General features: G+C 43.8%; 1 protein-coding gene across 6 annotated transcripts in view; it reads left to right on the top strand.

The window, feature by feature from the left end:
- Positions 1-22513, top strand: part of ano5 (anoctamin 5) — a 55105-nt gene extending 32592 nt beyond the window's left edge. For 4 of the 6 annotated variants that reach the window (XM_031900392.1, XM_031900393.1, XM_031900390.1 and 1 more), the window contains 17 exons: positions 3101-3169; positions 3770-4054; positions 5321-5434; positions 6024-6133; positions 6879-7013; positions 7137-7242; positions 7327-7387; positions 8433-8584; positions 11287-11367; positions 13708-13930; positions 16005-16174; positions 17052-17149; positions 17223-17353; positions 17490-17695; positions 18014-18195; positions 19641-19746; positions 20025-22513. In XM_031900392.1, the coding sequence (XP_031756252.1) occupies positions 3101-3169; positions 3770-4054; positions 5321-5434; positions 6024-6133; positions 6879-7013; positions 7137-7242; positions 7327-7387; positions 8433-8584; positions 11287-11367; positions 13708-13930; positions 16005-16174; positions 17052-17149; positions 17223-17353; positions 17490-17695; positions 18014-18195; positions 19641-19746; positions 20025-20249 (2454 nt within the window). In that variant the 3' untranslated portion in view covers positions 20250-22513. Of the gene's footprint in view, positions 1-3100; positions 3170-3769; positions 4055-5320; positions 5435-6023; positions 6134-6878; positions 7014-7136; positions 7243-7326; positions 7388-8432; positions 8585-11286; positions 11368-12296; positions 12372-13707; positions 13931-16004; positions 16175-17051; positions 17150-17222; positions 17354-17489; positions 17696-18013; positions 18196-19640; positions 19747-20024 lie in introns of all 6 variants that reach the window. The other 2 variants (XM_031900394.1, XM_031900391.1) reach the window with 1 other exon arrangement.
- Positions 22514-25795: the final 3282 nt, after the last annotated feature.

The following is a 25795-nucleotide window of genomic DNA, read 5'->3' as shown; positions in this document are numbered from 1 at the left end:
CCCCAATAAGGGGTAATTATATCTTAGTTGGGATCAAGTACAGGTACTGTTTTATTATTACAGAGAAAAGGGAATCATTTAACCATTAAATAAACCCAATAGGGCTGTTCTGCCCCAATAAGGGGTAATTATATCTTAGTTGGGATCAAGTACAGGTACTGTTTTATTATTACAGAGAAAAGGGAATCATTTAACCATTAAATAAACCCAATAGGACTGTTCTGCCCCCAATAAGGGGTAATTATATCTTAGTTGGGATCAAGTACAGGTACTGTTTTATTATTACAGAGAAAAGGGAATCATTTAACCATTAAATAAACCCAATAGGACTGTTCTGCCCCAATAAGGGGTAATTATATCTTAGTTGGGATCAAGTACAGGTACTGTTTTATTATTACAGAGAAAAGGGAATCATTTAACCATTAAATAAACCCAATAGGGCTGTTCTGCCCCAATAAGGGGTAATTATATCTTAGTTGGGATCAAGTACAGGTACTGTTTTATTATTAGAGAGAAAAGGGAATCATTTAACCATTAAATAAACCCAATAGGGCTGTTCTGCCCCCAATAAGGGGTAATTATATCTTAGTTGGGATCAAGTACAGGTACTGTTTTATTATTACAGAGAAAAGGGAATCATTTAACCATTAAATAAAGATTACACTTCCCAGTGTGCCCCACACAATATACCCAACCTGCATTCTCTTCCTACTCACAGAGGGTGCTGATAGTTGTAGTTCTGCAGCTTTAGGGCTGTGGGCTGAAGCAGATCTATTGTATATTGCCCACAGGCCATCAGTAAGGGCAGCCCTACAGGGACTCCTCTGGATCACTTCCCACATGTCAGAGCTTGGGAAGGAACCCAGTAACCTATGCACCATATTACAGATATACATAGCGCGAGGGGTGGGGGCTTCCTGTCCTCCCTGTGCCCATATCCGCACGATACTCTTATCAGCCTCCTTCACTCTAAAGGGAAATGCGTTATAAATAGCCAAAGGTTTATCTTGCATTTATTTTCCATCATATTGAACATGTAGTATATAAGGGTATATGTGTGCCCAGAGCATTCCTTCTCTGTATATTTGTATTTATACATATGGGTAGGGGGTGCCATAGTGTTTCCCTTAGACAGTACAGTATGGAGGTACAGCTTATTGTGTGCCCAGAACATTCCTTCTCTGTATATTTGTATTTATTTTGTTATCACACACAGATCCATAATTTGCCCTTGAGATAAAGCGAGTAGATAATCAGATACATGTGAGTGAGAGGTCACAAGGAGATTGCTGCTCAGATAATATAAAGTACAGATCTTAGATAAAATACTATATATTGTACAAACGGACATAAATGAACCTTGGGGTTATTCACATAACTAGTCTTGATGCCCCTCATTGTATAAAAGCCATTGGAAAATGTTATATTTATAGCACAGGAATTGGAAGGGAAGGACCATATAATGGTTCATGCTCTGAATGTAAAATTCACTTTGTTACTACTGCCACCTACTGGGCTTATTGCAAAGGCCAACCCAAAGAACAGAATGGCACACAGTGACAGTTACACATAACTATAAACCCAGTGAGAATGAGGGATGAATGGGTATTGGGGAGTTGTATCAGGAGTCAGAACCAGCAGTGCAGGGAAGGGAAAGGGACAGACACAGTGACAGTTACACATAACTATAAACCCAGTGAGAATGAGGGATGAATGGATATTGGGGAGTTGTATCAGGAGTCAGAACCAGCAGTGCAGGGAAGGGAAAGGGACAGGCACAGTGACAGTTACACATAACTATAAACCCAGTGAGAATGAGGGATGAATGGATATTGGGGAGTTGTATCAGGAGTCAGAACCAGCAGTGCAGGGAAGGGAAAGGGACAGACACAGTGACAGTTACACATAACTATAAACCCAGTGAGAATGAGGGATGAATGGGTATTGGGGAGTTGTATCAGGAGTCAGAACCAGCAGTGCAGGGAAGGGAAAGGGACAGGCACAGTGACAGTTACACATAACTATAAACCCAGTGAGAATGAGGGATGAATGGATATTGGGGAGTTGTATCAGGAGTCAGAACCAGCAGTGCAGGGAAGGGAAAGGGACAGACACAGTGACAGTTACACATAACTATAAACCCAGTGAGAATGAGGGATGAATGGGTATTGGGGAGTTGTATCAGGAGTCAGAACCAGCAGTGCAGGGAAGGGAAAGGGACAGACACAGTGACAGTTACACATAACTATAAACCCAGTGAGAATGAGGATGAATGGGTATTGGGGAGTTGTATCAGGAGTCAGAACCAGCAGTGCAGGGAAGGGAAAGGGTCAGACACAGTGACAGTTACACATAACTATAAACCCAGTGAGAATGAGGAATGAATGGATATTGGGGAGTTGTATCAGGAGTCAGAACCAGCAGTGCAGGGAAGGGAAAGGGACAGACACAGTGACAGTTACACATAACTATAAACCCAGTGAGAATGAGGGATGAATGGATATTGGGGAGTTGTATCAGGAGTCAGAACCAGCAGTGCAGGGAAGGGAAAGGGACAGACACAGTGACAGTTACACATAACTATAAACCCAGTGAGAATGAGGGATGAATGGATATTGGGGAGTTGTGTCAGGAGTCAGAACCAGCAGTGCAGGGAAGGGAAAGGGACAGACACAGTGACAGTTACACATAACTATAAACCCAGTGAGAATGAGGAATGAATGGATATTGGGGAGTTGTATCAGGAGTCAGAACCAGCAGTGCAGGGAAGGGAAAGGGACAGACACAGTGACAGTTACACATAACTATAAACCCAGTGAGAATGAGGAATGAATGGATTTGGGGAGTTGTATCAGGAGTCAGAACCAGCAGTGCAGGGAAGGGAAAGGGACAGACACAGTGACAGTTACACATAACTATAAACCCAGTGAGAATGAGGAATGAATGGATTTGGGGAGTTACTTAGAATTACATTTTCTTTCAGTGGGCTCAGAAATAGTTTTGGGGTGTAGTTCCCCTTTAAATTGTTAGTTTCTTCTGTATTTTCTTTATCTGGTGTGGTTTATATATAATATTGACACATTTTGTTTTTTTCTTACAGGAGAGAAGAAGAGAGTTTGAATTAAATTTACAGAAATCAGGATTGGAATTAGAGACAGAAGACAAAAAGGTAAGTACCTATTATACTGTACTATATATACAGAACATTCCTTCTCTGTATATTTGTATTTGTATTTATACATATGGGTAGGAGGTGCCATAGTGTTTCCCTTAGACAGTACAGTATGGGGGTACAGCTTATTGTGTGCCCAGAACATTCCCTCTCTGTATATTTGTATTTATACATATGGGTAGGAGGTGCTATAGTGTTTCCCTTAGACAGTACAGTATGGGGGTACAGCTTATTGTGTGCCCAGAACATTCCCTCTCTGTATATTTGTATTTATACATATGGGTAGGAGGTGCTATAGTGTTTCCCTTAGACAGTACAGTATGGGGGTACAGCTTATTGTGCGCCCAGAACATTCCCTCTCTGTATATTTGTATTTATACATATGGGTAGGGGGTGCCATAGTGTTTCCCTTAGACAGTACAGTATGGGGGTACAGCTTATTGTGTGCCCAGAACATTCCTTCTCTGTATATTTGTATTTATACATATGGGTAGGAGGTGCCATAGTGATTCCCTTAGACAGTACAGTATGGGGGTACAGCTTATTATGAGAGGGAGCTGCCATGTTACTTACAGAGTAAGTCCATTTTTCTTGCAGGAATCTGAAAATGGGAAAACCTACTTTGTAAAAATCCACGCGCCCTGGGAGGTTCTAACAACTTACGCAGAAGTCCTAAACCTCAAAATGCCCCTCAAGGCTGATGATTTAAAAGATGATTCTGAGAACATTCTGAGCCACGTGCTGAAACTGTTCAAGCTGCCGCAGGAGGTCATGTATCCCGAGCCGGACTATTTCACTGCGCCGTTCCGGAAGGATAAACAGGAGCTCTTCCGTACTGAGGAAAGGGAGAAATTCTTCACCCCATCAACCCGAAACAGAATTGTACGTAAGGCGTCCTGTACCCCTGTGTGTAGCCTGAGCTGGGGGGCAATTTATATGTTTATTGGATCAGAACTGCTGGTCTACAGAACTTCAGCTGAATCATTAATATGGACATTGTATCTCTCTGTACAGGCTATGAGCAAACTTAGGGGGCTGTTCCTGCTGAATTGTGCTTAGTACAGGGGAATCCCTATGTGCCATAGTTTTATGGTATCTCTCTGTACAGGCTATGGGCAAACTTAGGGGGCTGTTCCTGCTGAATTGTGCTTAGTACAGGGGAATCCCTATGTGCCATAGTTTTATGGTATCTCTCTGTACAGGCTATGAGCAAACTTAGGGGGCTGTTCCTGCTGAATTGCGCTTAGTACAGGGGAATCCCTATGTGGCATAGTTTTATGGGATCTCTCTGTATAGGCTATGAGCAAACTTAGGGGGCTGTTCCTGCTGAATTGTGCTTAGTACAGGGGAATCCCTATGTGCCATAGTTTTATGGTATCTCTCTGTACAGGCTATGAGCAAACTTAGGGGGCTGTTCCTGCTGAATTGTGCTTAGTACAGGGGAATCCCTATGTGCCATAGTTTTATGGTATCTCTCTGTACAGGCTATGGGCAAACTTAGGGGGCTGTTCCTGCTGAATTGTGCTTAGTACAGGGGAATCCCTATGTGCCATAGTTTTATGGTATCTCTCTGTACAGGCTATGAGCAAACTTAGGGGGCTGTTCCTGCTGAATTGTGCTTAGTACGGGGGAATCCCTATGTGCCATAGTTTTATGGTATCTCTCTGTACAGGCTATGAGCAAACTTAGGGGGCTGTTCCTGCTGAATTGTGCTTAGTACAGGGGAATCCCTATGTGCCATCGTTTTATGGTATCTCTCTGTACAGGCTATGAGCAAACTTAGGGGGCTGTTCCTGCTGAATTGTGCTTAGTACAGGGGAATCCCTATGCTGCCATAGTTTTATTGTATCTCTCTGTACAGGCTATGAGCAAACTTAGGGGGCTGTTCCTGCTGAACTGTGCTTAGTACAGGGGAATCCCTATGCTGCCATAGTTTTATTGTATCTCTCTGTACAGGCTATGAGCAAACTTAGGGGGCTGTTCCTGCTGAATTGTGCTTAGTACAGGGGAATCCCTATGCTGCCATAGTTTTATTGTATCTCTCTGTACAGGCTATGAGCAAACTTAGGGGGCTGTTCCTGCTGAACTGTGCTTAGTACAGGGGAATCCCTATCTATGTTAGTGATGCTGATATTTTCCCTCTCACAGGTGTATTACATTCTCTCTCGCTGCCATTATGGGGAAGAAGAAGGGAAGAAAAAGTTTGGGATTAAGAGACTCCTGACCAACGGGTCGTACTTGGATGCCTACCCCCTCCATGATGTACGTATCATATTTGTGGTTCTGATGGACCCCTCGTTTTTTTGCAGGGAACAGGGAAGCCGGATGAATGACGGGAGGTCGGCAGGTTCTGAGTGTTTGGTTGTTACAGTGTATCTCTTGGTCATAAACACAGAGATTTGGTTGAACAATTCCCAGCCAATCACAATTACTTTTTATAAAGCGTGGGTAATGACAAGTAATAATGCTGATTCATTACATGAAAGGTTAGCCTTATGGCTGGCATCGGCCAATCAGGCAATAGCTTTTACTTATCCAAGCGTGTCTCAGCAGTGAAAGCAGACACCTGATTGGATACTGGTTATAAGCAGACCCATTCTAAGTATCCAGTATCCACTGTGATCCCAAACTGCTCTGTGACTGGCCTTTTTGCCCCCTGGGAGCCCACTTTTACGATTTAATTTGTCAGTAATTCTTATTGGACCCAAGGGCCCAAAATGATCACTCAGCGTGAGAGGAATTGTTGTCTCATCGCCATAGCAACTAAAACTTGGTTAATTACTTTATTTCCCTTTCTGTTATCTGCGCTGCTATTTCGGTCTCTCTGACTGTGGTTTTACTTCCCCTTCAGTGTCAGTATTGGAAGAAAACAGATGAAAGGAACTGCGAGAGATACACTCTATATACTCACTGGGCAAAGTTTACCCGCTTCTATAAGGAACAGCCTCTGGATCTGATTAGGTGGGTGGGAAGAGTCTGACGCTGGCTAAATGGCTGGTACTGGCTTCATATATCTTGGGTCCAGAACTGATAAGTGGCGTTCAGAGTTCAGGGTTTTCTCTGGCTCCCTCCCATATGTATAAACACAAATATACAGAGAAGGAATGTTCTGGGCACACAATAAGCTGTACCCCCATACTGTACTGTCTAAGGGAAACACTATGGCACCCCCTACCCATATGTATAAATACAAATATACAGAGAGGGAATGTTCTGGGCACACAATAAGCTGTACCCCCATACTGTACTGTCTAAGGGAAACACTATGGCACCCCCTACCCATATGTATAAATACAAATATACAGAGAAGGAATGTTCTGGGCACACAATAAGCTGTACCCCCATACTGTACTGTCTAAGGGAAACACTATGGCACCCCCTACCCATATGTATAAATACAAATATACAGAGAAGGAATGTTCTGGGCACACAATAAGCTGTACCCCCATACTGTACTGTCTAAGGGAAACACTATGGCACCCCCTACCCATATGTATAAATACAAATATACAGAGAAGGAATGTTCTGGGCACACAATAAGCTGTACCCCCATACTGTACTGTCTAAGGGAAACACTATGGCGCCCCCTACCCATATGTATAAATACAAATATACAGAGAAGGAATGTTCTGGGCACACAATAAGCTGTACCCCCATACTGTACTGTCTAAGGGAAACAATATGACTATTTTTGTCTCGCCTTTAGGAAATACTATGGGGAGAAGATCGGGATCTATTTTGCCTGGTTGGGCTTCTATACGGAAATGCTGTTCTATGCTGCTGTTGTTGGATTTTTCTGTTTTCTCTACGGCTGGATAACAATGGATGACAGTATTAGTAGGTAAGGGAGATGCCATGCTGCTGTAGAATAGGGGCAGCTTTAATAACATCTCCTCTTGAGCCCAACCAATCACTGCTTGTTAATTCAACTATAACTATTCCCTTGTTTTTTACACTACTGCAGTAAAGAAATCTGTGACCCCAACATTGGTGGGCAGATCATAATGTGCCCCCTGTGTGATAAGCGCTGTGAGTTCTGGAGGTTAAATTCCACTTGTGAGCCGTCGCAGGTACGTTGGGGGCGGGGCAATAAATCTGTTAGTACACGCCCACTTCCGTAATTAATTTATCTCATTTTTATTCCTTCTCTTCAGTATTCACATATGTTTGACAACGTGGCCACGCTGTTCTTTGCCATATTCATGGGAATTTGGGGTGAGTTTATATTGACTTGATTGTCGTAGCAAAGCTAACATACCTTTGTTTCCATGGCAGCACTGCTAACCTGCATGTTAGCACCCATATATTACTGCCATTGGCTCTAGTTGGAAACAGTGACCCCTAGTGGCCAAATGTTTTAACACCTACCATTCCTGTTTGGTTTATTTATTTCAAAAGGGTTACTCTGTAAACATTTTTTGACTGGCTAACACGGTACATCACCTTTTCCTGCATCAAGCAGAGACTAAACATCTATCAGAATTCCTCAAACTGAAGATAATGTAGTAAACGTTACTAGGGTAGTACCAGTACCATAGCAACAGCCAGCTGGTAGTTTTTACCAGTCCCTTGTTTGAGAACAAACATCTGAATGGGTGTTGTGAGTGTCAAATCCTGGTGGAAACTTGAATTTTATTTACATGTCGTGACTCTAAACCCAATTAATATAACTTTCTAATATCAATTCTTAGTTTTAAAGTTGTTTCTAAATATTATTGCTTTTGGACTTCTCCTATCTGCACTGCTGCTTCTGGCCCATGAAACAGGAGTCAGAAGCGGCAGTGCAGATTGAATAAAAATGGGCAGACAAATGCTGCATTTAGCAATTACATTTACAAAGGGCTCTTAAAGTGGCCATACAAAGGTCGCCAAGCAAGCGGATCTTCTCCCGATATCCCCACCTACGGGTGGGTGATATCGGGCAAATTTAGGCTAATTCGATCGTTTGGCCCAATTATAATTTGATCGAATTAAAATGAAGGCAATGGGTGCAGACGGTTCAGGGGCCGCATTCGGTCCCCGATCCGACTAAATCTTTTAACCTGCCCGACTGATATCTGGCCAATTTCAGGCCAGATATCGTCGGGCATGCCAGTCGTTGCTGCCCATACACGGGCCGATAAGCTGCCGAATCAGTCTAAGGGACCCTATATCGGCTGCTACAATCGGCCCGTGTATGGCCACCTTTAGGCTGAACCACTGTGTGATCCCATGGGTGCCTGGGTGCTGAGTACCTGTCATTCTGTGTGTGGCTTTGCAGTGACCCTGTTCCTGGAGTTCTGGAAGAGGCGTCAGGCCCGGTTGGAATACGAGTGGGACTTGGTTGATTTTGAAGAGGAACAGCAGCAGCTGCAGCTGAGACCCGAATATGAATCCAAGTGCACTGAAAAGAAGAAAAATCCAGTAACTCAGGTAATATTTGTCTGGTTTGTTTCTGCCTATCGCTGGGCGTCCGACCCATATCTCTCAGATCGTTCCATACATGAAGCAATATTGTTTAATAAATCTCTATTGTCATTATTTTGTCCTATAGATTTGGCACTGGGGCACTATGACCTATGTATTATACCGTTGTGCCGTAACCAGCCGACCCATTCTGTAGGCTCAGGCTGTTAGCAGGGGTTAGCGGCATGAGTAAATTGGTTGCACAGGACAGAATATGTCGGACTGGGGCAGTAGTGTTAAAGAAAGAAAAAAAATTGTAAAAAATAATTTTTGTAAATCAAAATGCAGTTTTAATTGATTTACTGTAATATTTAACTTGCCCTTTTCTTTTTAAGGTTTAATTTTCCCTTTAGTATATTTTAACGATCTCTTTATACATGAAATGTGAATTATATAAGACTTTTTTTTTTTAACCACTAATTACTAATCTTTGTTTGCTGTTCCACGAACCCCGTGTGGAGAGAGTTATGTTAATTATGGGTTAAGGATGTGTGTATCCCTTTAAGAGAGAGATATAGGTACTGTGCGAGTCCTAAGCAAGTTCACGTGGGCCCAACCATGTCCTGAGCCAAATCCAGCCAATCCAATTGGTCCAGGGTCCAAATCATACAGTGGGGCCTGCAGAGACCAGTTAGACTTGAATTTTTTTTGTCATGTCCTGACTCTAAACCCAATAAATATAACTTTCTAATATAGATTCTTGGTTTTAAAGTTTATTTCTAAGTATTATTGCTTTTGGACTTTTCCTATCTGCACTGCTGCTTCTGGCCCATGAAACAGGAGTCAGTCGCAGCAGGGCAGATTGAATAAAAATGGACAAAGACTGCATTTAGCAATTATATTTACAGAGGGCTCTTCGGCTGAACCACTGTGTGATCCCATGGGTGCCTGGGTGCTGAGTACCTGTTATTCTGTGTGTAGCTTTGCAGTTACCCTGTTCTTGGAGTTCTGGAAGAGGCGTCAGGCCCAGTTGGAATACAAGTCCTAAGCAAGGGCACATGGGCCCAATTTGCCCAACCATGTCCTGAGCCAAATCCAGCCAGTCCATTTGGTCTAGGGTCCAAATCATACAGTGGGGCAACAGAGACCAGTTGGACTAGAGCAGGGGTGGGCAAACTTTTTGGCTCAGGGGCCACATTGACTTATTTGATAGCCGGGCCAGCATTATGCCGTCTTCATTCATCAGTCCCCAGACGCCAAGACTCACGTTGAGACAGCGGCCCGGATTAAAAAGCCCACGGGCCATAGTTTGCCCGCCCCTGGACTAGAGCCACCTCAGTGTGCCAGTGTGGCCCATACCTGATGGGATTTTCAAATCTTCCCAACTGATATCTGACCAATTAAAACTGCTTATCAGTCAGGGCCCCACTGGGACCCCTATACCTCCTGGGCCCCCCAGCAGCCATAGGGGCTGCTTCCTTTAAAGCCATGACCCCTGGCAAGGCCTGATATCCATTTCTGATAGAGCTTACTGTGTCCTTATACAGCTATAGGACCCGTTATCCAGAATGCTCGGGACCAAGGGTATTCCGGATAAGGGATCTTCATACCTTAAGTCTGCTAAGAAATCAATAAAACATGAATTAAACCCAATAGGATTATTTTAGATCCAGTAAGGATTAATTATATCTTAGTTGGGATCAAGTACAGGTACTGTTTTATTATTACAGAGAAAAGGGAATCATTTAACCATGAAATAAACCCAATAGGGCTGTTCTGCCCCAATAAGGGGTAATTATATCTTAGTTGGGATCAAGTACAGGTACTGTTTTATTATTACAGAGAAAAGGGAATCATTTAACCATGAAATAAACCCAATAGGGCTGTTCTGCCCCAATAAGGGGTAATTATATCTTAGTTGGGATCAAGTACAGGTACTGTTTTATTATTACAGAGAAAAGGGAATCATTTAACCATTAAATAAACCCAATAGGGCTGTTCTGCCCCCAATAAGGGGTAATTATATCTTAGTTGGGATCAAGTACAGGTACTGTTTTATTATTACAGAGAAAAGGGAATCATTTAACCATTAAATAAACCCAATAGGGCTGTTCTGCCCCCAATAAGGGGTAATTATATCCTAGTTGGGATCAAGTACAGGTACTGTTTTATTATTACAGAGAAAAGGGAATCATTTAACCATGAAATAAACCCAATAGGGCTGTTCTGCCCCCAATAAGGGGTAATTATATCTTAGTTGGGATCAAGTACAGGTACTGTTTTATTATTACAGAGAAAAGGGAATCATTTAACCATGAAATAAACCCAATAGGGCTGTTCTGCCCCCAATAAGGGGTAATTATATCTTAGTTGGGATCAAGTACAGGTACTGTTTTATTATTACAGAGAAAATGGAATCATTTAACCATGAAATAAACCCAATAGGACTGTTCTGCCCCCAATAAGGGGAAATTATATCGGGATAACGGATCCCATACCTGTACTTGGCTTCCAACAGACCATGGCCACTAGATATTGCTCTTTTGTTGCCTACACAGACCACGTTGGTCTATATAACCTCTATAGCAACCATTCATATAATATGTATAAATAAGCCCCGCCCCCATAGTGCAACCCTACCGTCCCTTTAAGCTGAAATGGAACGTTGTTTCTGCTGCTTTTCTACCTTGGGCTCTTGAGATTTACCCGCCAGTGTTTTACGTTTGTAGGAAAACGAGCTGGTTATTAAACAAACGGCTTGTAACTTCCTGGCAAAGATGTTCTGGTGCTGGATGTCGGTGCTCTTCTGGGTAAGGCGGCCGAAACAAAATGGCGGCTGCGCAGAAAGTCAACTAACGAAATTAACAGTTTATTTTTTCCTGCTTTCAGAGGGTTTTGTTTTTTTTTTTTGAAAATGGTTTATTTTGCTTCGGTGAAAGAAAGAAAAGCCCTCGCTGTGCAAACCCTTCCTGGGTCTCAGTAGCTCCTTTCCCTTATTTTATTCTGCATTAAAGGGGTGGGTTCACTTTCCAGTTTTAGTATGTTATGGAATGGCCAATTCTAATCAACTTTTCAATTGGTCTTCATTATTTATTTCTTATAGATTTTACATTATTTTCCTTCTTCTTCTTCTGACTCTTCCCAACTTTCAAATGGGGGTCACTGACCCCGGCAGCCAAAACCTATTGCTCTGTGAGGCTTCCATTCCATTGTTATTATTACTTTTTATTCCTTATTTTTCTATTCAGCCCCTCCCCTATTCATATTCCAGCCTCTCATTCAAACCACTCCCTGGTTGCTAAGGTAATTTGGACCCTAGCAACCAGATAACTGCTGAAACTCCACACTGAAAAGCTGCTGAGCAAAAAATACAATAACTATAAAACTACAAATAATGACAAAATGAAGACCAATTGCAAATTGTCTCAAAATACACATCATACTAAAAGTGACCTATTTATTTGCTCCTAGGGGGAATGCATATGGCAGCTCTCTCTTGGTTCAGATATCATAGGCTCGAGCGTTTGCAGTTTAATGAAAATAAATACACATACCAGGGGGTAGAGATAGTTGGGGCTACAACTCCCAGAGCCCCCACAACCCTGAGACCCCCTAACTCCACAATTCAGGGAGGGTTGGCAGCCAGCGAGGGGCTCGGTTCCACGCAACGGTCTCTCTATTGCTCAGTGGTCTCTCGCTCAATGGTGAATCTTGGCTTTTGCTTGCTTGACTGTTTCAGGAGATGGAGCCCTACTTGCCTGCCACTAGCAAGGCGGCTCGGTTCTGCTTCTCGGGAGCTACGGTTTTATTCTGGGTGAGCACCTTTATATTCCTAATCCTTCCCTTAACGTCTGTCTTGGGTTATTCCTCCCTCTCACTGGGCTGCTGCAATGTGGTGGCTTCAATGGGGGAACTGAGAGTGTTCTGTGCCGCTTGGTCACCCAGGTTAAACAACTGCTGAAATTCATTATATGTCAATAATAAATACTGTTATGAGGCTATGAGCAAACTTAGGGGGCTGTTCCTGCTGAATTGTGCTTAGTACAGGGGAATCCCTATGTGCCATAGTTTTATGGTATCTCTCTGTACAGGCTATGAGCAAACTTAGGGGGCTGTTCCTGCTGAATTGTGCTTAGTACAGGGGAATCCCTATGTGCCATAGTTTTATGGTATCTCTCTCTACAGGCTATGGGCAAACTTAGGGGGCTGTTCCTGCTGAATTGTGCTTAGTACAGGGGAATCCCTATGTGCCATAGTTTTATGGTATCTCTCTGTACAGGCTATGGGCAAACTTAGGGGGCTGTTCCTGCTGAATTGTGCTTAGTACAGGGGAATCCCTATGTGCCATAGTTTTATGGTATCTCTCTGTACAGGCTATGGGCAAACTTAGGGGGCTGTTCCTGCTGAATTGTGCTTAGTACAGGGGAATCCCTATGTGCCTTAGTTTTATGGTATCTCTCTGTACAGGCTATGAGCAAACTTAGGGGGCTGTTCCTGCTGAATTGTGCTTAGTACAGGGGAATCCCTATGCTGCCATAGTTTTATGGTATGTCTCTGTACAGACTATGAGCTTAATAACACAATAGGAAGGCTGTTAGAGATAGTAGAGCCAGTAATAAACACAGGGCAGTAGCGCCCTCCCTCGGTGCCGTTGCCGGTTCTGTTTCACACTGGAGCAGATCAGTACCATATCCCAGCCTTTATCTCTAGGTTATCCTTATTATTGAGCTGCAGTTTAACCTGGGTACCAGCATGGAGTGAAACTGCTCTCAGTACGGGGGTGCGTGTGGCTTTGCAGCCATTTATTTGTTTGTCTGTGTTTGTTGTTTCTCGAAACCGCAAAGTCTGGCAATGTTACTGCTCTGCCGATATATAAACCACCTAAGGGGGTAAAGCCAGAGACTCCATTTCAGGCAGTCTCCACTGTATCTTTCAGTTTGTCACTGTTACTAAATGGTCCATACCCCTGGCCAATGGAGCTTACAATCTAAGATTGTAGCCACCCACATAGTTCAATAATATGTAACATTGTTATTAATCTGGCCTTTAGAATAGCAGTAAAATTCCTACCTTTGCGGCCTTCGTTCCTATGTCTCCCCCCCCCCCCCCTTCTGTACGTTTCACTGATCTTTCTAAAAAATCCCTTCCAGATCGCACTGATTATCGCCAGCATCATTGCAATTATAGTCTATCGGCTGTGGGTCTATGCAGCATTCGCCAGTATCATGGATAATAATCTGGCCCTGAAGCCTGTAAGCAACTTGTTAACTCCTCAACTGGCCACGTCTGTCACGGCCTCCGTCCTGAATTTTGTCACCATCATGATTCTTAACTTCTTGTACGAGCGGGTTGCCATATGGATCACTGATATGGGTAAGCTAACATGTAGAGTTAAATCTCAGCCAAAAAGCAGGGCAGGACTGCTGCTTACAATGGGGGGATCAGATAGGATCTGTGCCACTGTGACAGAATGCTCTGTTATACAGATAGCTAGAATCTCAGCCATAAAGCAGGGCAGGACTGCTGCTTACAATGGGGGGATCAGATAGGATCTGTGCCACTGTGACAGAATGCTCTGTTATACAGATAGCTAGAATCTCAGCCATAAAGCAGGGCAGGACTGCTGCTTACAATGGGGGGATCAGATAGGATCTGTGCCACTGTGACAGAATGCTCTGTTATACAGATAGCTAGAATCTCAGCCATAAAGCAGGGCAGGACTGCTGCTTACAATGGGGGGGGGATCAGATAGGATCTGTGCCACTGTGACAGAATGCTCTGTTATACAGATAGCTAGAATCTCAGCCATAAAGCAGGGCAGGACTGCTGCTTACAATGGGGGGGATCAGATAGGATCTGTGCCACTGTGACAGAATGCTCTGTTATACAGATAGCTAGAATCTCAGCCATAAAGCAGGGCAGGACTGCTGCTTACAATGGGGGGATCAGATAGGATCTGTGCCACTGTGACAGAATGCTCTGTTATACAGATAGCTAGAATCTCAGCCATAAAGCAGGGCAGGACTGCTGCTTACAATGGGGGGATCAGATAGGATCTGTGCCACTGTGACAGAATGCTCTGTTATACAGATAGCTAGAATCTCAGCCATAAAGCAGGGCAGGACTGCTGCTTACAATGGGGGGGGGGATCAGATAGGATCTGTGCCACTGTGACAGAATGCTCTGTTATACAGATAGCTAGAATCTCAGCCATAAAGCAGGGCAGGACTGCTGCTTACAATGGGGGGGATCAGATAGGATCTGTGCCACTGTGACAGAATGCTCTGTTATACAGATAGCTAGAATCTCAGCCATAAAGCAGGGCAGGACTGCTGCTTACAATGGGGGGATCAGATAGGATCTGTGCCACTGTGACAGAATGCTCTGTTATACAGATAGCTAGAATCTCAGCCATAAAGCAGGGCAGGACTGCTGCTTACAATGGGGGGATCAGATAGGATCTGTGCCACTGTGACAGAATGCTCTGTTATACAGATAGCTAGAATCTCAGCCATAAAGCAGGGCAGGACTGCTGCTTACAATGGGGGGGGGGATCAGATAGGATCTGTGCCACTGTGACAGAATGCTCTGTTATACAGATAGCTAGAATCTCAGCCATAAAGCAGGGCAGGACTGCTGCTTACAATGGGGGGGATCAGATAGGATCTGTGCCACTGTGACAGAATGCTCTGTTATACAGATAGCTAGAATCTCAGCCATAAAGCAGGGCAGGACTGCTGCTTACAATGGGGGGGTCAGATAGGATCTGTGCCACTGTGACAGAATGCTCTGACTGGGTGACATGTATACTGGATATTTCAGTATCAGTGGAAAGAATTCCTAAGCATATGCCACATTTCACCCACAGCTGGGAGCCGTATCACACTCACTTGTTAGGACTGTATAACACTTGGCTGTAAGATAAAGATAAAAGTGTAGCCTAGTGTTGCAGCTGGATGCTCTGCCTGCTAATGACCTGTAGGTGGCGCCTTCAAAGCAACACAGGTTTTGGTTCTGTAACGCAGATCTGCCAATTATGTTGATTTTATCCAATTAGGGATTCAGTGAAAATCTGTTCAGTTTCAAAATTTCTGAAACACAATATTCCCATATTTGTTTCACTTCTTGGCCTCCACAGAGACCAACGGGGCCGCAGTTCTGATTGGTTGGAAGCTGCTTGATCCTGGCTCTGCCTTTGTCTATAAGAGAATTTTGCCGCAGTCTGGAAACGGTTTATTGCGGCAGCTGTTTATGTATCAGGAGAATTGCTACATATTCACAGATCAGTTTCAAAGCTTCATATTTATTTTGCTGCATTTTAGCAGCTGGAGAAAACTCCAATATAGTTGCAACCGAAATTGTTTGTGTGCACTGGGCCATAGGGAATAATGGTAACTAAATATTATTCCGTCCAATCCTCACCCTCTGCTCCTCTTATCATTTGCAGAGATCCCAAGGACCCACCTGGAGTACGAGAACCGACTCACGATGAAAATGTTCCTTTTCCAATTTGTCAACTACTATTCGTCCTGCTTCTATGTCGCCTTCTTTAAGGGCAAGTTCGTGGGTTACCCCGCTGATTACAGCTATTTGTTCGGCAAGTGGAGAAACGAAGAGGTGAATGTCTGAACTGGGCAGTTGTTGGTAATATGGGGATGATATTATGGCCTGATGGAGTTGTTCACCTTTACTTTGATGTAGAGAGCGCTATTTTGAGACAATTTGCAGTTGGTCTTCATTTGTATTCAGTTCACCCCAGGACCGTGGATTCGGCAGACACCGAATCCTTAAAAGAAAAAAAAAGCCTGGATTCGGCCCGAAAGCTGGAAAGAGTCAGAAGAGCAAATAAATAAAATGAATAAAACAAATAAAAAACTGACCAATTGAAAAGTTGCTAGGAATTGGCCATTCTATAACATACTAACAGTTGTAGCTGAAGTTGAACTACCCCCTTATGTAGTTTGGGGGACCAACTGACTGAAGGGTCGATCCTGGTACACATAGCCTTTGGGCTCAACGAGCAGCCGTAAGCTGTAGGGCTACCCGGACCAGAGTTTGTATAAACTGAAGGACAAACGTTGCCCCCTGGTGGCTGAAAGGTATTTAGCAATAGGTCTCTACAATACTGTCCCATCTGAGATTTATTGGAAACTGCTAAGTGGTTTTGAGTGGTCTTTAGATATAATAACAAGAAGATTAGAGACCCTCTGTCTCATTCCCAGAGGAAGATAAATTAATTTGTTCTTTATGGGAATAAATCACCAATGCTTCACCCATGAAAGGAGAACATATAAACCACAGCCACCCGTCCATGTCTAACGACATATGGGCAAGATGGAGTTCTTCCCTCAGACGTTGCTCTGACTCTTCACGCTCCCATGCCTCTGGCACAAGCTGCATTCCGATTGGCTATAAACCTTCCACTCGCCTTACTGGTGTATAGAAAGTCAATAAACCTTCTAGAATTAATAAAGTTGTCTTCTTCTTGTTGTAGTGTGACCCAGCTGGGTGCCTTATAGAACTGACCACGCAGCTCACCATCGTTATGGCTGGCAAGCAAATCTGGGGCAACATTCAAGAAGCATTTGTTCCGTAAGTAATGATCACCATTGGTGGGCGTATGAGATCATATCCATAGAAACCTCATCAATTTTTTGTGTTTCAGGTGGACGTGGAACTGGTTGAAGCGTAGAAAGGCCAGGAATCATCCTCAGAATCTCTACAGCCGATGGGAACATGATGGTGACCTTCAGACCTTTGGCGGTTTGGGTCTGTTCAACGAGTATCTTGAAATGGGTAAGAAATGGGCTCCATGTTTTCCAAGAATGCTTATCTCTCTCTGCATAAAAGGAACCTAGCATGGTGATTCCGTTTTAGCCAATCACATTTTGCGTACAGTTGGGCCCCATCTGATTGTGTGGTTCTGCTTTAGTTGTTCAGTTTGGATTCATTACGCTGTTTGTGGCCTCCTTCCCGTTGGCGCCTCTCCTCGCGCTTCTGAACAACATCCTGGAGATCAGGGTCGACTCGTGGAAGCTGACCACTCAGTTTAAGAGGCCGGTAGCCGCCAAGGCGCACAGCATAGGGGTGTGGCAAGAGATCCTGAACGGGATTGCTATTCTTTCAGTGGTAACAAATGTAAGGAGAGTTTATTTACATTTGGGAGGGGACAGGGAGGAGTCCTGTTGGGGGCTTGGTTAAAGCTCAGACGGCTGAAATGGGTGGGTTGGATCCTAAAGAGTGTGGTTTGGGTGGAGGTTGGAAGCATTTGGGCAGAATTGGGTAGATCAGGAACATGCCCAGACAGGTATATGGGACTCGGTGGCAGTTTCAGCAGGCAGTTATGAATGTGGGGTTAATGACCTGCCCAACAACAGTTGTTGGCTTTCTGAAAGTTCATATTAAAGTTGACTTCCCCTTCCCAAAGATCCATCAGTAATTATTGTCCTTTTTCAGGCTTTCATCGTGGCCTTCACGTCCGACATGATTCCGCGCCTGGTCTACTACTACGCCTACTCCCAAGATGAAGGCACGCCCATGTCGGGATACATTGGCAGCAGCCTGTCTGTTTTTAACGTCTCTGATTTCAAGGAGCAGAGCATGCCCATGGAAAATGACATGAACGTCATCAGCTGCAGGTTGGTAGCCACGCGGCTTCTATTGTGATGGTTGCTTCATCAGAGAACTTCCATTACTTTGGACCTGCCTATAACTTTAGCCATATAGGACATGGTATTTCTGTATCCTGTTAAATGAGTTTAGGGGGTCCCAGGCCAAAATCTTGGTCCACAAAGTCTGACGACCTCTACATTAGGGTATCCACATGTTTGGATATTGGAACTTATCTGATAAATATCTGTAGGACGCATATGATACTACCAATGGCCTAATCCACAATGAACAGCACCAGTCAGGAGAATATCTTAGGAACATCGCTAGGATCAACTTGCTTAGCTCCTCCTACTGACCATGTTGGGTACCCAACAGGGCCCCCTTGCTTAGCTCCTCCTACTGACCATGTTGGTACCCAACAGGGCCCCCTTGCTTAGCTCCTCCTACTGACCATGTTGGGTACCCAACAGGGCCCCCTTGCTTAGCTCCTCTTACTGACCATGTTGGTACCCAACAGGGCCCCCCTTGCCTAGCTCCTCCTACTGACCATGTTGGTACCCAACAGGGCCCCCCTTGCCTAGCTCCTCCTACTGACCATGTTGGTACCCAACAGGGCCCCCCTTGCCTAGCTCCTCCTACTGACCATGTTGGTACCCAACAGGGCCCCCCTTGCCTAGCTCCTCCTACTGACCATGTTGGTACCCAACAGGGCCCCCCTTGCCTAGCTCCTCCTACTGGCCACGTTGGTACCCAACAGGGCCCCCTTTCCAGTAACAGTAGCAAGGCAGATGTCACACTCATGGGACTTCCTCTGGAATTTAATTTGGGGGGTCCTTTTGGGTTTAATTGCCATTAAGGAGAACTTAACAAATGGGCAGATGCCAACTTGACAACAAATCATGGTGCCGTTGAAGACCCTTATTAGGCCATTCAGATAACTGGTAGAACCCAAGGAACTATTTTGCAAATGACTACTTGAAGATTCTGCTTGATCATGAGTAGGTTTTGTGAGTAGATAGATGACTATTTTGTTGAAATTGCCCAAACTGCCCAGTGTTAAGTGGGCAGATTGCTCAGAATTACTGATTTTGTTCCAGTTCTTAGATTTTGATTTATTAATTAATTAGTTCTTTTTATAAATCTGTTTATCCCCCTCCATTCCAGCCATATTATCCTGGCCATACAGGGGCTGACATTGTCTGGACCACGCATGGTGCCAAAACAGTGGTCTCTGATCAGTATTGATTGACCAGATTTCTAGTGGACTGGTTTGAAAATCCCATTGGGCAAGGAATGTATTTGTCCGTTGACACAGTCTTCTCCTGAGGGGTCTGCATAAGCCTCTACAATGATACAACCATTGGCCCAGGGGCCAAACAGTCAGAAACTCTCGGTGGCCACATGGATCTGGTCTGTGTAAAACCTGTTAAGAATAGAAAAACCCAAAGCTGCTGTTTGCTTGAACCTACAGGTATAGAGACTATCGCTATCCACCTGGCCATGAAAAGGAGTACCAAGTCACCATGCAGTACTGGCATATCCTCGCTGCCAAGATGGCCTTCATCATTATAATGGAGGTAAGTATCATCTTTTTTCTCTGGCTTCTGTCAGAAATGAGCAAAACCTTTGGTTGAGAAGACGTTGGAAGGTCCAGGTTCTGGGAGCAATATCCCACCAATGTTGTATTTTGGGACCTTCTGGTTACACCTGCACTCCACCCAGACTGTAGCCGGTGCCTGTTTTTTTTGGGCCTACTCAACCCAAAGGTAAACCCCACAGGCTTGGGGTCAGCTTGTCCATTCCTAGTTGTGCCGTCTGCTCGATTCTCAAAATTGTTTGTATTTTCCCCCCGCAGCACGTGGTGTTCCTCGTCAAATTCTTCGTGGCTTGGCTGATCCCCGACGTCCCATCGGAGGTGAAGGCCCGGGTCAAACGTGAGAAATTTTTAACTCAAAAGATCTTGCACGAATACGAGCTTGAGAAGCTGAAGCAGAAGCTTTGCAACAAGAACGAACCTCTCTCGAACGACAAGGAGTTTATAGCCACCAAAGGAAAGGTGGCGCTCTCTGCGGCCATGTAGCACCGCCCCACTTATGGACTTGGGACACTTTTTTTGCGTTTTTGCCCAAAACACAGCCAATAATACCTTGTTCAACACCGCTCTTTATTTTTTAATATTATTTCTTACTTTTGATTTTAAGCTATGTTTTTTGTTTTTTTTAACTTTTTTGGAAAACGTTTTTTTGGGGAAGAATTTTTGACTCTTCGTATAAAAAGTTTCAAATAAAAGAAACGTACGTACTCAGGTTTCCAGATGAAGGCAGTTTGCGTACCCTTTGCCTCGCTGAGTAATGTACAGATTCACTGTAGACAATCCATTGGCGTTTTGGTGGAACAGCGAATGTTTTTATCGGAGCACAGTGTTGAGCTGCTGTAGGAGCTGAGAAGGCTCCCTTTGATTGGCTGCATAGCAACGTTTCCACTTTAGTAGTCTCCAGAGCTTCTCGTAGAACATTGGATTGATGGCACAGAGGCAAAACCCTGGGAATTGTCTTAGGGAACAGGACAATAATCATGGCTACGTTGCACGTTCTCCTTAATCTCAAAGCAAGATTCCTGGGCAATTCCCGACGTTTTGCCGATTAATTTATTTATTTTACTTACCCTTTCTTGGGAAATGTCATCGATGCGCTGTGTCTTTAAAACTCTGGAAACCCTGCATAGGTTTTTGCTCCTAGTTTTGTCTCCCTAGAACTGTGATTTTGAGGGCCACTTGCAAAGATGATTATGACTGTTGCCTTTTTGCTTTTTATATCCAAAATGCAACTGCTTGCTGGGCCTATACTTATCATGAAGGACTCTGCCCCTCTCCGTAGGGGGGGCAGGGATTAGTAGTTAACATGTGACATACCTCCGCCCACTCTCCGCCCCGTTATGGACTCACTCTTGGGAGGTGTGGGTACAGCAGCCAAGTATTTAATATTTATACCCAACGTATAGGTGCTCTGAATTCGGCAGGAAGCAATGGCAGCCCTCGGAGCATCTCTGAGCGTCGTAGTTCAGCAAAACAGCCTCTGATTTTATTTTTTGGGGGGGGGGTGGATACACAAGACATAATGAGGTTATTCTGCATCGTACTTTCTTGAGTGATGCAGGATAGGATAGATCTATTACTGTTAGACCATATATCTTTTCATAATGATGGAACCTGGTCAATGGTCATCCACCATAATCAACGGTCCTGCAAAAAAAAAGTCCCTTTGCTTTCTCAGGAAAATGTCACCTGTCTTATGTACAGATTGTGTATATGTAGCCATAATATACTGTATAATGGGTATAATGTCCATCTCTTTATATATTCCATATCCTTGCCATATCAACGTTCTGCATAAAAGGTTTAATCTCATTGGCTGTCAAGCAGCCTATGACTTATCTGGCCAACTGTAGCCATCTGACTTCTAGCCTCGTTCCATCAGACGTCCCCTTGTGACTGTTGGACTAGATTTATTGGTTGTTGCGTTCATGTCCTTGTCATTTCCGCCATCTTGGCTACTTTTTCTAATTCCCTTTGGTGCCTTGTGTTAAGCAGTCCTGCAGCTTCTCGGGTGCTGTCACCCTGTGCCTGAAATCTCTCCCTGTATTTGGGGCCGAAAACGGCAAATTCAAGATTTTTATGACTGTACCATTTTCTTTTAACCCCTGAAAACAGAGATTTTGTTGCTTAGTAAAGACATTCCACCTTAGGTCTCCTCCTCTGTGCAATCAGAAAAGCTTTATATATGGTTACAAATGTTTCATAAATTATTAGCATGTCTTCCGTGTATTTACCCTTGCATATATAGTACAGTATGGGGTATCCCTTTATTAATGTGTGCAGAACATTCTTTCTATGTGTATTACTATTTATATGTGTTTGTGGGAGCTGCCATACTGCATTACTAAATGAGGGGAACGCCATGGCAGCTCCCACCCATAAATATATAGGGAATTAATGTTATAGGCACACACTATGCTAGAGAGTAGATTTCATGTGTCTAATGGAAGATGTGTATGAATTACGTAACCAATCCAGTTGCACCTTACGGCACTGTTGCTTCCAAGGCCGGCGGAACCATCTCTGAATCCGATTGGTTCCTTCTTAGTAATGGATATAAGACTGTTGAACAGCCATTATATGTCCTATGTATCGTGGGTCTGCACAGACATTTCTCATTGTGGCCTTTGTTCGGTGTTTAATAACCATAGAAATCAACACTGCTCGTTTGTATATCTAATTATTTAATTATCAGCCCTCCCAAAACTGATTTGTTCCTTCTTTGCACAATGAAAAAATATAATTTCAAGCAATTTATGTTAAAAAATTCAAAGGGCTTATCCACCTTTCGACTAGAGTAATATTCTGCGACAATTTGCAATTGGTCTTCATTTTTTATTATGTGTCTGTTTTTATTTATTTCAGTTTTTGTTCGGCAGCTCTCCAGCTTGGAGTTTCAGCAGTTGTTTGGTTGCCAGGATCCAAATTACCTTAGCAACCAAAGTGTGGTTGGCAATTGGTCTTCATTTTTTATTATGTGTAGTTTGTTTTAACTATTTCAGTTTTTGTTCAGCAGCTCTCCAGCTTGGAGTTTCAGCAGCTGTTTGGTTGCCAGATCCAAATTTACCTTAGCAACCAGGGTGTGGTTTGAATTAAAGACAGGAATATGAATAGGAGAGAGGCTTGAATAGAAACATAAGTAATATAAAGGAACTAATTGAAAAGTTGCTTAGAATTGGCCTTTCTATAACATACTTATTTATGGATTAATGGATCCGAGTCCAGTTCTCACTATGCATCTTCTGTGCGGGTCTGTGAATCAGAGAAGGTGCAAGGCATTGTGGGAATTGTAGTCCGGGCTGGAGGAGAGCAGATTACTGATGCAGAGTTGGAATTTGCTTTCAGTAGTGGTGACTCTAAAACCCACTTAAGACGTTTAATTTAGGTATATTGAGAAGTTGCTTAGAATGATGTTTTCTTTCATTGTGCAAAAACCCGTTTCCGTGTTCAGTTCCCGGTAACGGAGCCGGTGCTTAATTTACCAAAGATCCGAGGTGAGTCTCTGCGTCCCATTATGTTGTTTCAAAACGTTACGATATTACCTCTTTCAAAGCTGTGTTGTGTGTGTGTCTGTGTTTCTCCAAACTCCTAAAGTGCCTGATGATTGGATACTGGTGGGTCAGGTGATGCCAATGCACCAAGGGACGCTGTACTTTTGTTTGTGTGGTTCCGTGTTGGTTCTGGTTACCTGATCCGGTGCTTATGCAATTGTCTCAATGATTGTAAAGGTGGCCATTAGGGACGCACTGAATCCCGGATTTGGTTCGGGATCCGGGCCAAATCCAGGCTTTTTTTCGGTATCCGGAGAGGGTTAAATGGTCAGGGGAAATTAGTTTGTTTTTTTTTTTTAACCCCCTTTCGATCCTAATTAACTTATTTTAATTAGGGTTCGGCCGAATCCTTCAGGGTGGGTTCGGGGGTTCGGTGGGTTCGGTGCATCCCTAGTGGCCATACACAGGCATATTTATGCTGCCGATTTGAGTTCTTTAGACCAACGTGGCAGCTTATCTGCCAGTGTATGGGGCCCCACAACGGCCCTGCCCGTCCAATATCTGGGCGCAGTTTGGGCAAGTTTGTTTTTTTTTTTTAACCCGGATCCATGAGCCAATCAATGTGGTCTTTGTTCCGACTGCTCCTATCTCCATTGCTGTAATCCAATCATTTAAACGATCATATTAGCCCATCGCCCACCTTAGGTAGGCATATTGGGGAAAAATCGCCAAATCTTATGGGGGCAAATTTATTTGTCTTCTCAAATGTCTGATATTTACAAAAAAAAAAAGGAAAAAAAGTCGCCCGGAGAAAGGCCGTAAAAAAACAACTTTTCGAATCCCGCTGCTAGAAAGTCTTGAGTTTTTGGACAAAACCGAAAATCTGTTGAATTCGGATTTTTAGCTGTTTAAGCGCATAGTAAAGTTGCAGCATTTTTTTTTTCTTCTGAATCGAGTTTAAAGGGGAACCTGTCGCCCTAAGAAATAATTCCAAATCCTTTTGAATCGGGTTGGTAGAGCGAAATAAACTTTACTTACACTGTTTCAATGATTGAATTTATTTTCCCTTCGGTCTTGGAATTAGTAGTCACAGCCAGCAGGCTGGTGCTATTTTGTGGGTGGAGCTTTGTATCACCCCAAAATCTTATACATTTGCCATCTAGGTGACGTATAGGAAGTGCTGAATGGAAAGTGAAAGTAATTGTTATTAAAAATCTGAGCTGTCAATCATATATTGCCTTCCCCGCCTCTATGCCTGCGGCATAGAGGCGGGGCAGGCAATATATGATTGACAGCTCAGATTTTTAAATACATTTATAACAGGTATAGATGATTTAATAAAAAAAAATAATTTGTGTTTCGTGTTTAATCTTCAAAGGACTTTTATTATACAACTTTTTATGTGTGGGTGACAGGCCCCCCTTTAAAATTAAACAATTGATGGTTAGTAAATGAGCCCCATAATGTATACCCCCACAGCAGAACATGCACAGACCACCGACCAATGATCTATGTATAAACATTTTCCAGCCAAACTGTAGATCATTGGTCGGTGGGTGGCGCCACAGTGATACGATTGTCCCCAAGCTGGGCCTCAGTCAGAACCTGGTATATATTGTGCATGTGTTGCGAGTCATCCCAGGTCTTTATGACCCAGTACTTGCTTGTCATAATCCAACCGATTGTCTAGAATGTGGTTGATCAATTGCTCTCCAGGTATGTGGCTTAATTGCACAGATATCACACCGCTCTATGCTTGCATGGGTTTCTATGCTTTCCGTAATAAGCTGGTTTGGCTCATTTTGGGTAGCTTGGTCACAAATACATTTGTAAGTAATCTCAGGAGGATTAGACTGTTGATTCCAGTTTCATAATGGTCTGAAATCAAGGTCAGACTGGGTCCCCGGGACACGGGGACAAATCCCAGTGGGCCCCCGGCGGCCCAGACCCGACCCTTGCCGGCGCTCCCCCTGCCCAACAGCTCCTCCCTCGACGCATTAAATGTACGCGCTCAGGGGAGGACGTTGGGTGGGGGGCCCTGCAGGGGGTTAGGGGACACAGCCAGCTGGGGCACCTGCAGGGCCCCTGGGGCATGAGCCCCGGTGGGCCCTTCACCCCCCAGTCCGACCCTGTCTGAAACCAGTATGCCAATTTGTCGGTAACGGAGAACTACGCATCCCAGAATCCTCAGCCAGACATCCCTTTGGGCTCTGTGAAAGCGAAATGTCCTGTTCAGGTTTAATTGTGAAAACTGTAAATAAGGGCAGTGTGTTTGCACCAACAGTATTGCTAAAGTAAATATATATATATATATATGTATGTATGAAGGGAAATGTTTTACATTATGACACTATTGTTATTTCTATTGATTTTAGTTGATTCCGTATTTCTATTCTGAAATTTGACCTGTGAAAATAAACTGATGGTGAACATTTGTAATTTTTGCCTTATTGTGGTCATTTTTGTCGGGTGTGTTTTGGCCCCTGACTCTAAAACATAGGGATGCACCGAACCCACTTTTTAGGGTTTGGCCGAACCCAC

This window comes from Xenopus tropicalis, chromosome 4, assembly GCF_000004195.4.
Source record: "Xenopus tropicalis strain Nigerian chromosome 4, UCB_Xtro_10.0, whole genome shotgun sequence".
In the NCBI taxonomy this organism is placed as follows: domain Eukaryota; kingdom Metazoa; phylum Chordata; class Amphibia; order Anura; family Pipidae; genus Xenopus; species Xenopus tropicalis.
Note: the sequence above shows the minus strand (reverse complement) of the source record. Positions and strands in the feature narration are given on the sequence as shown.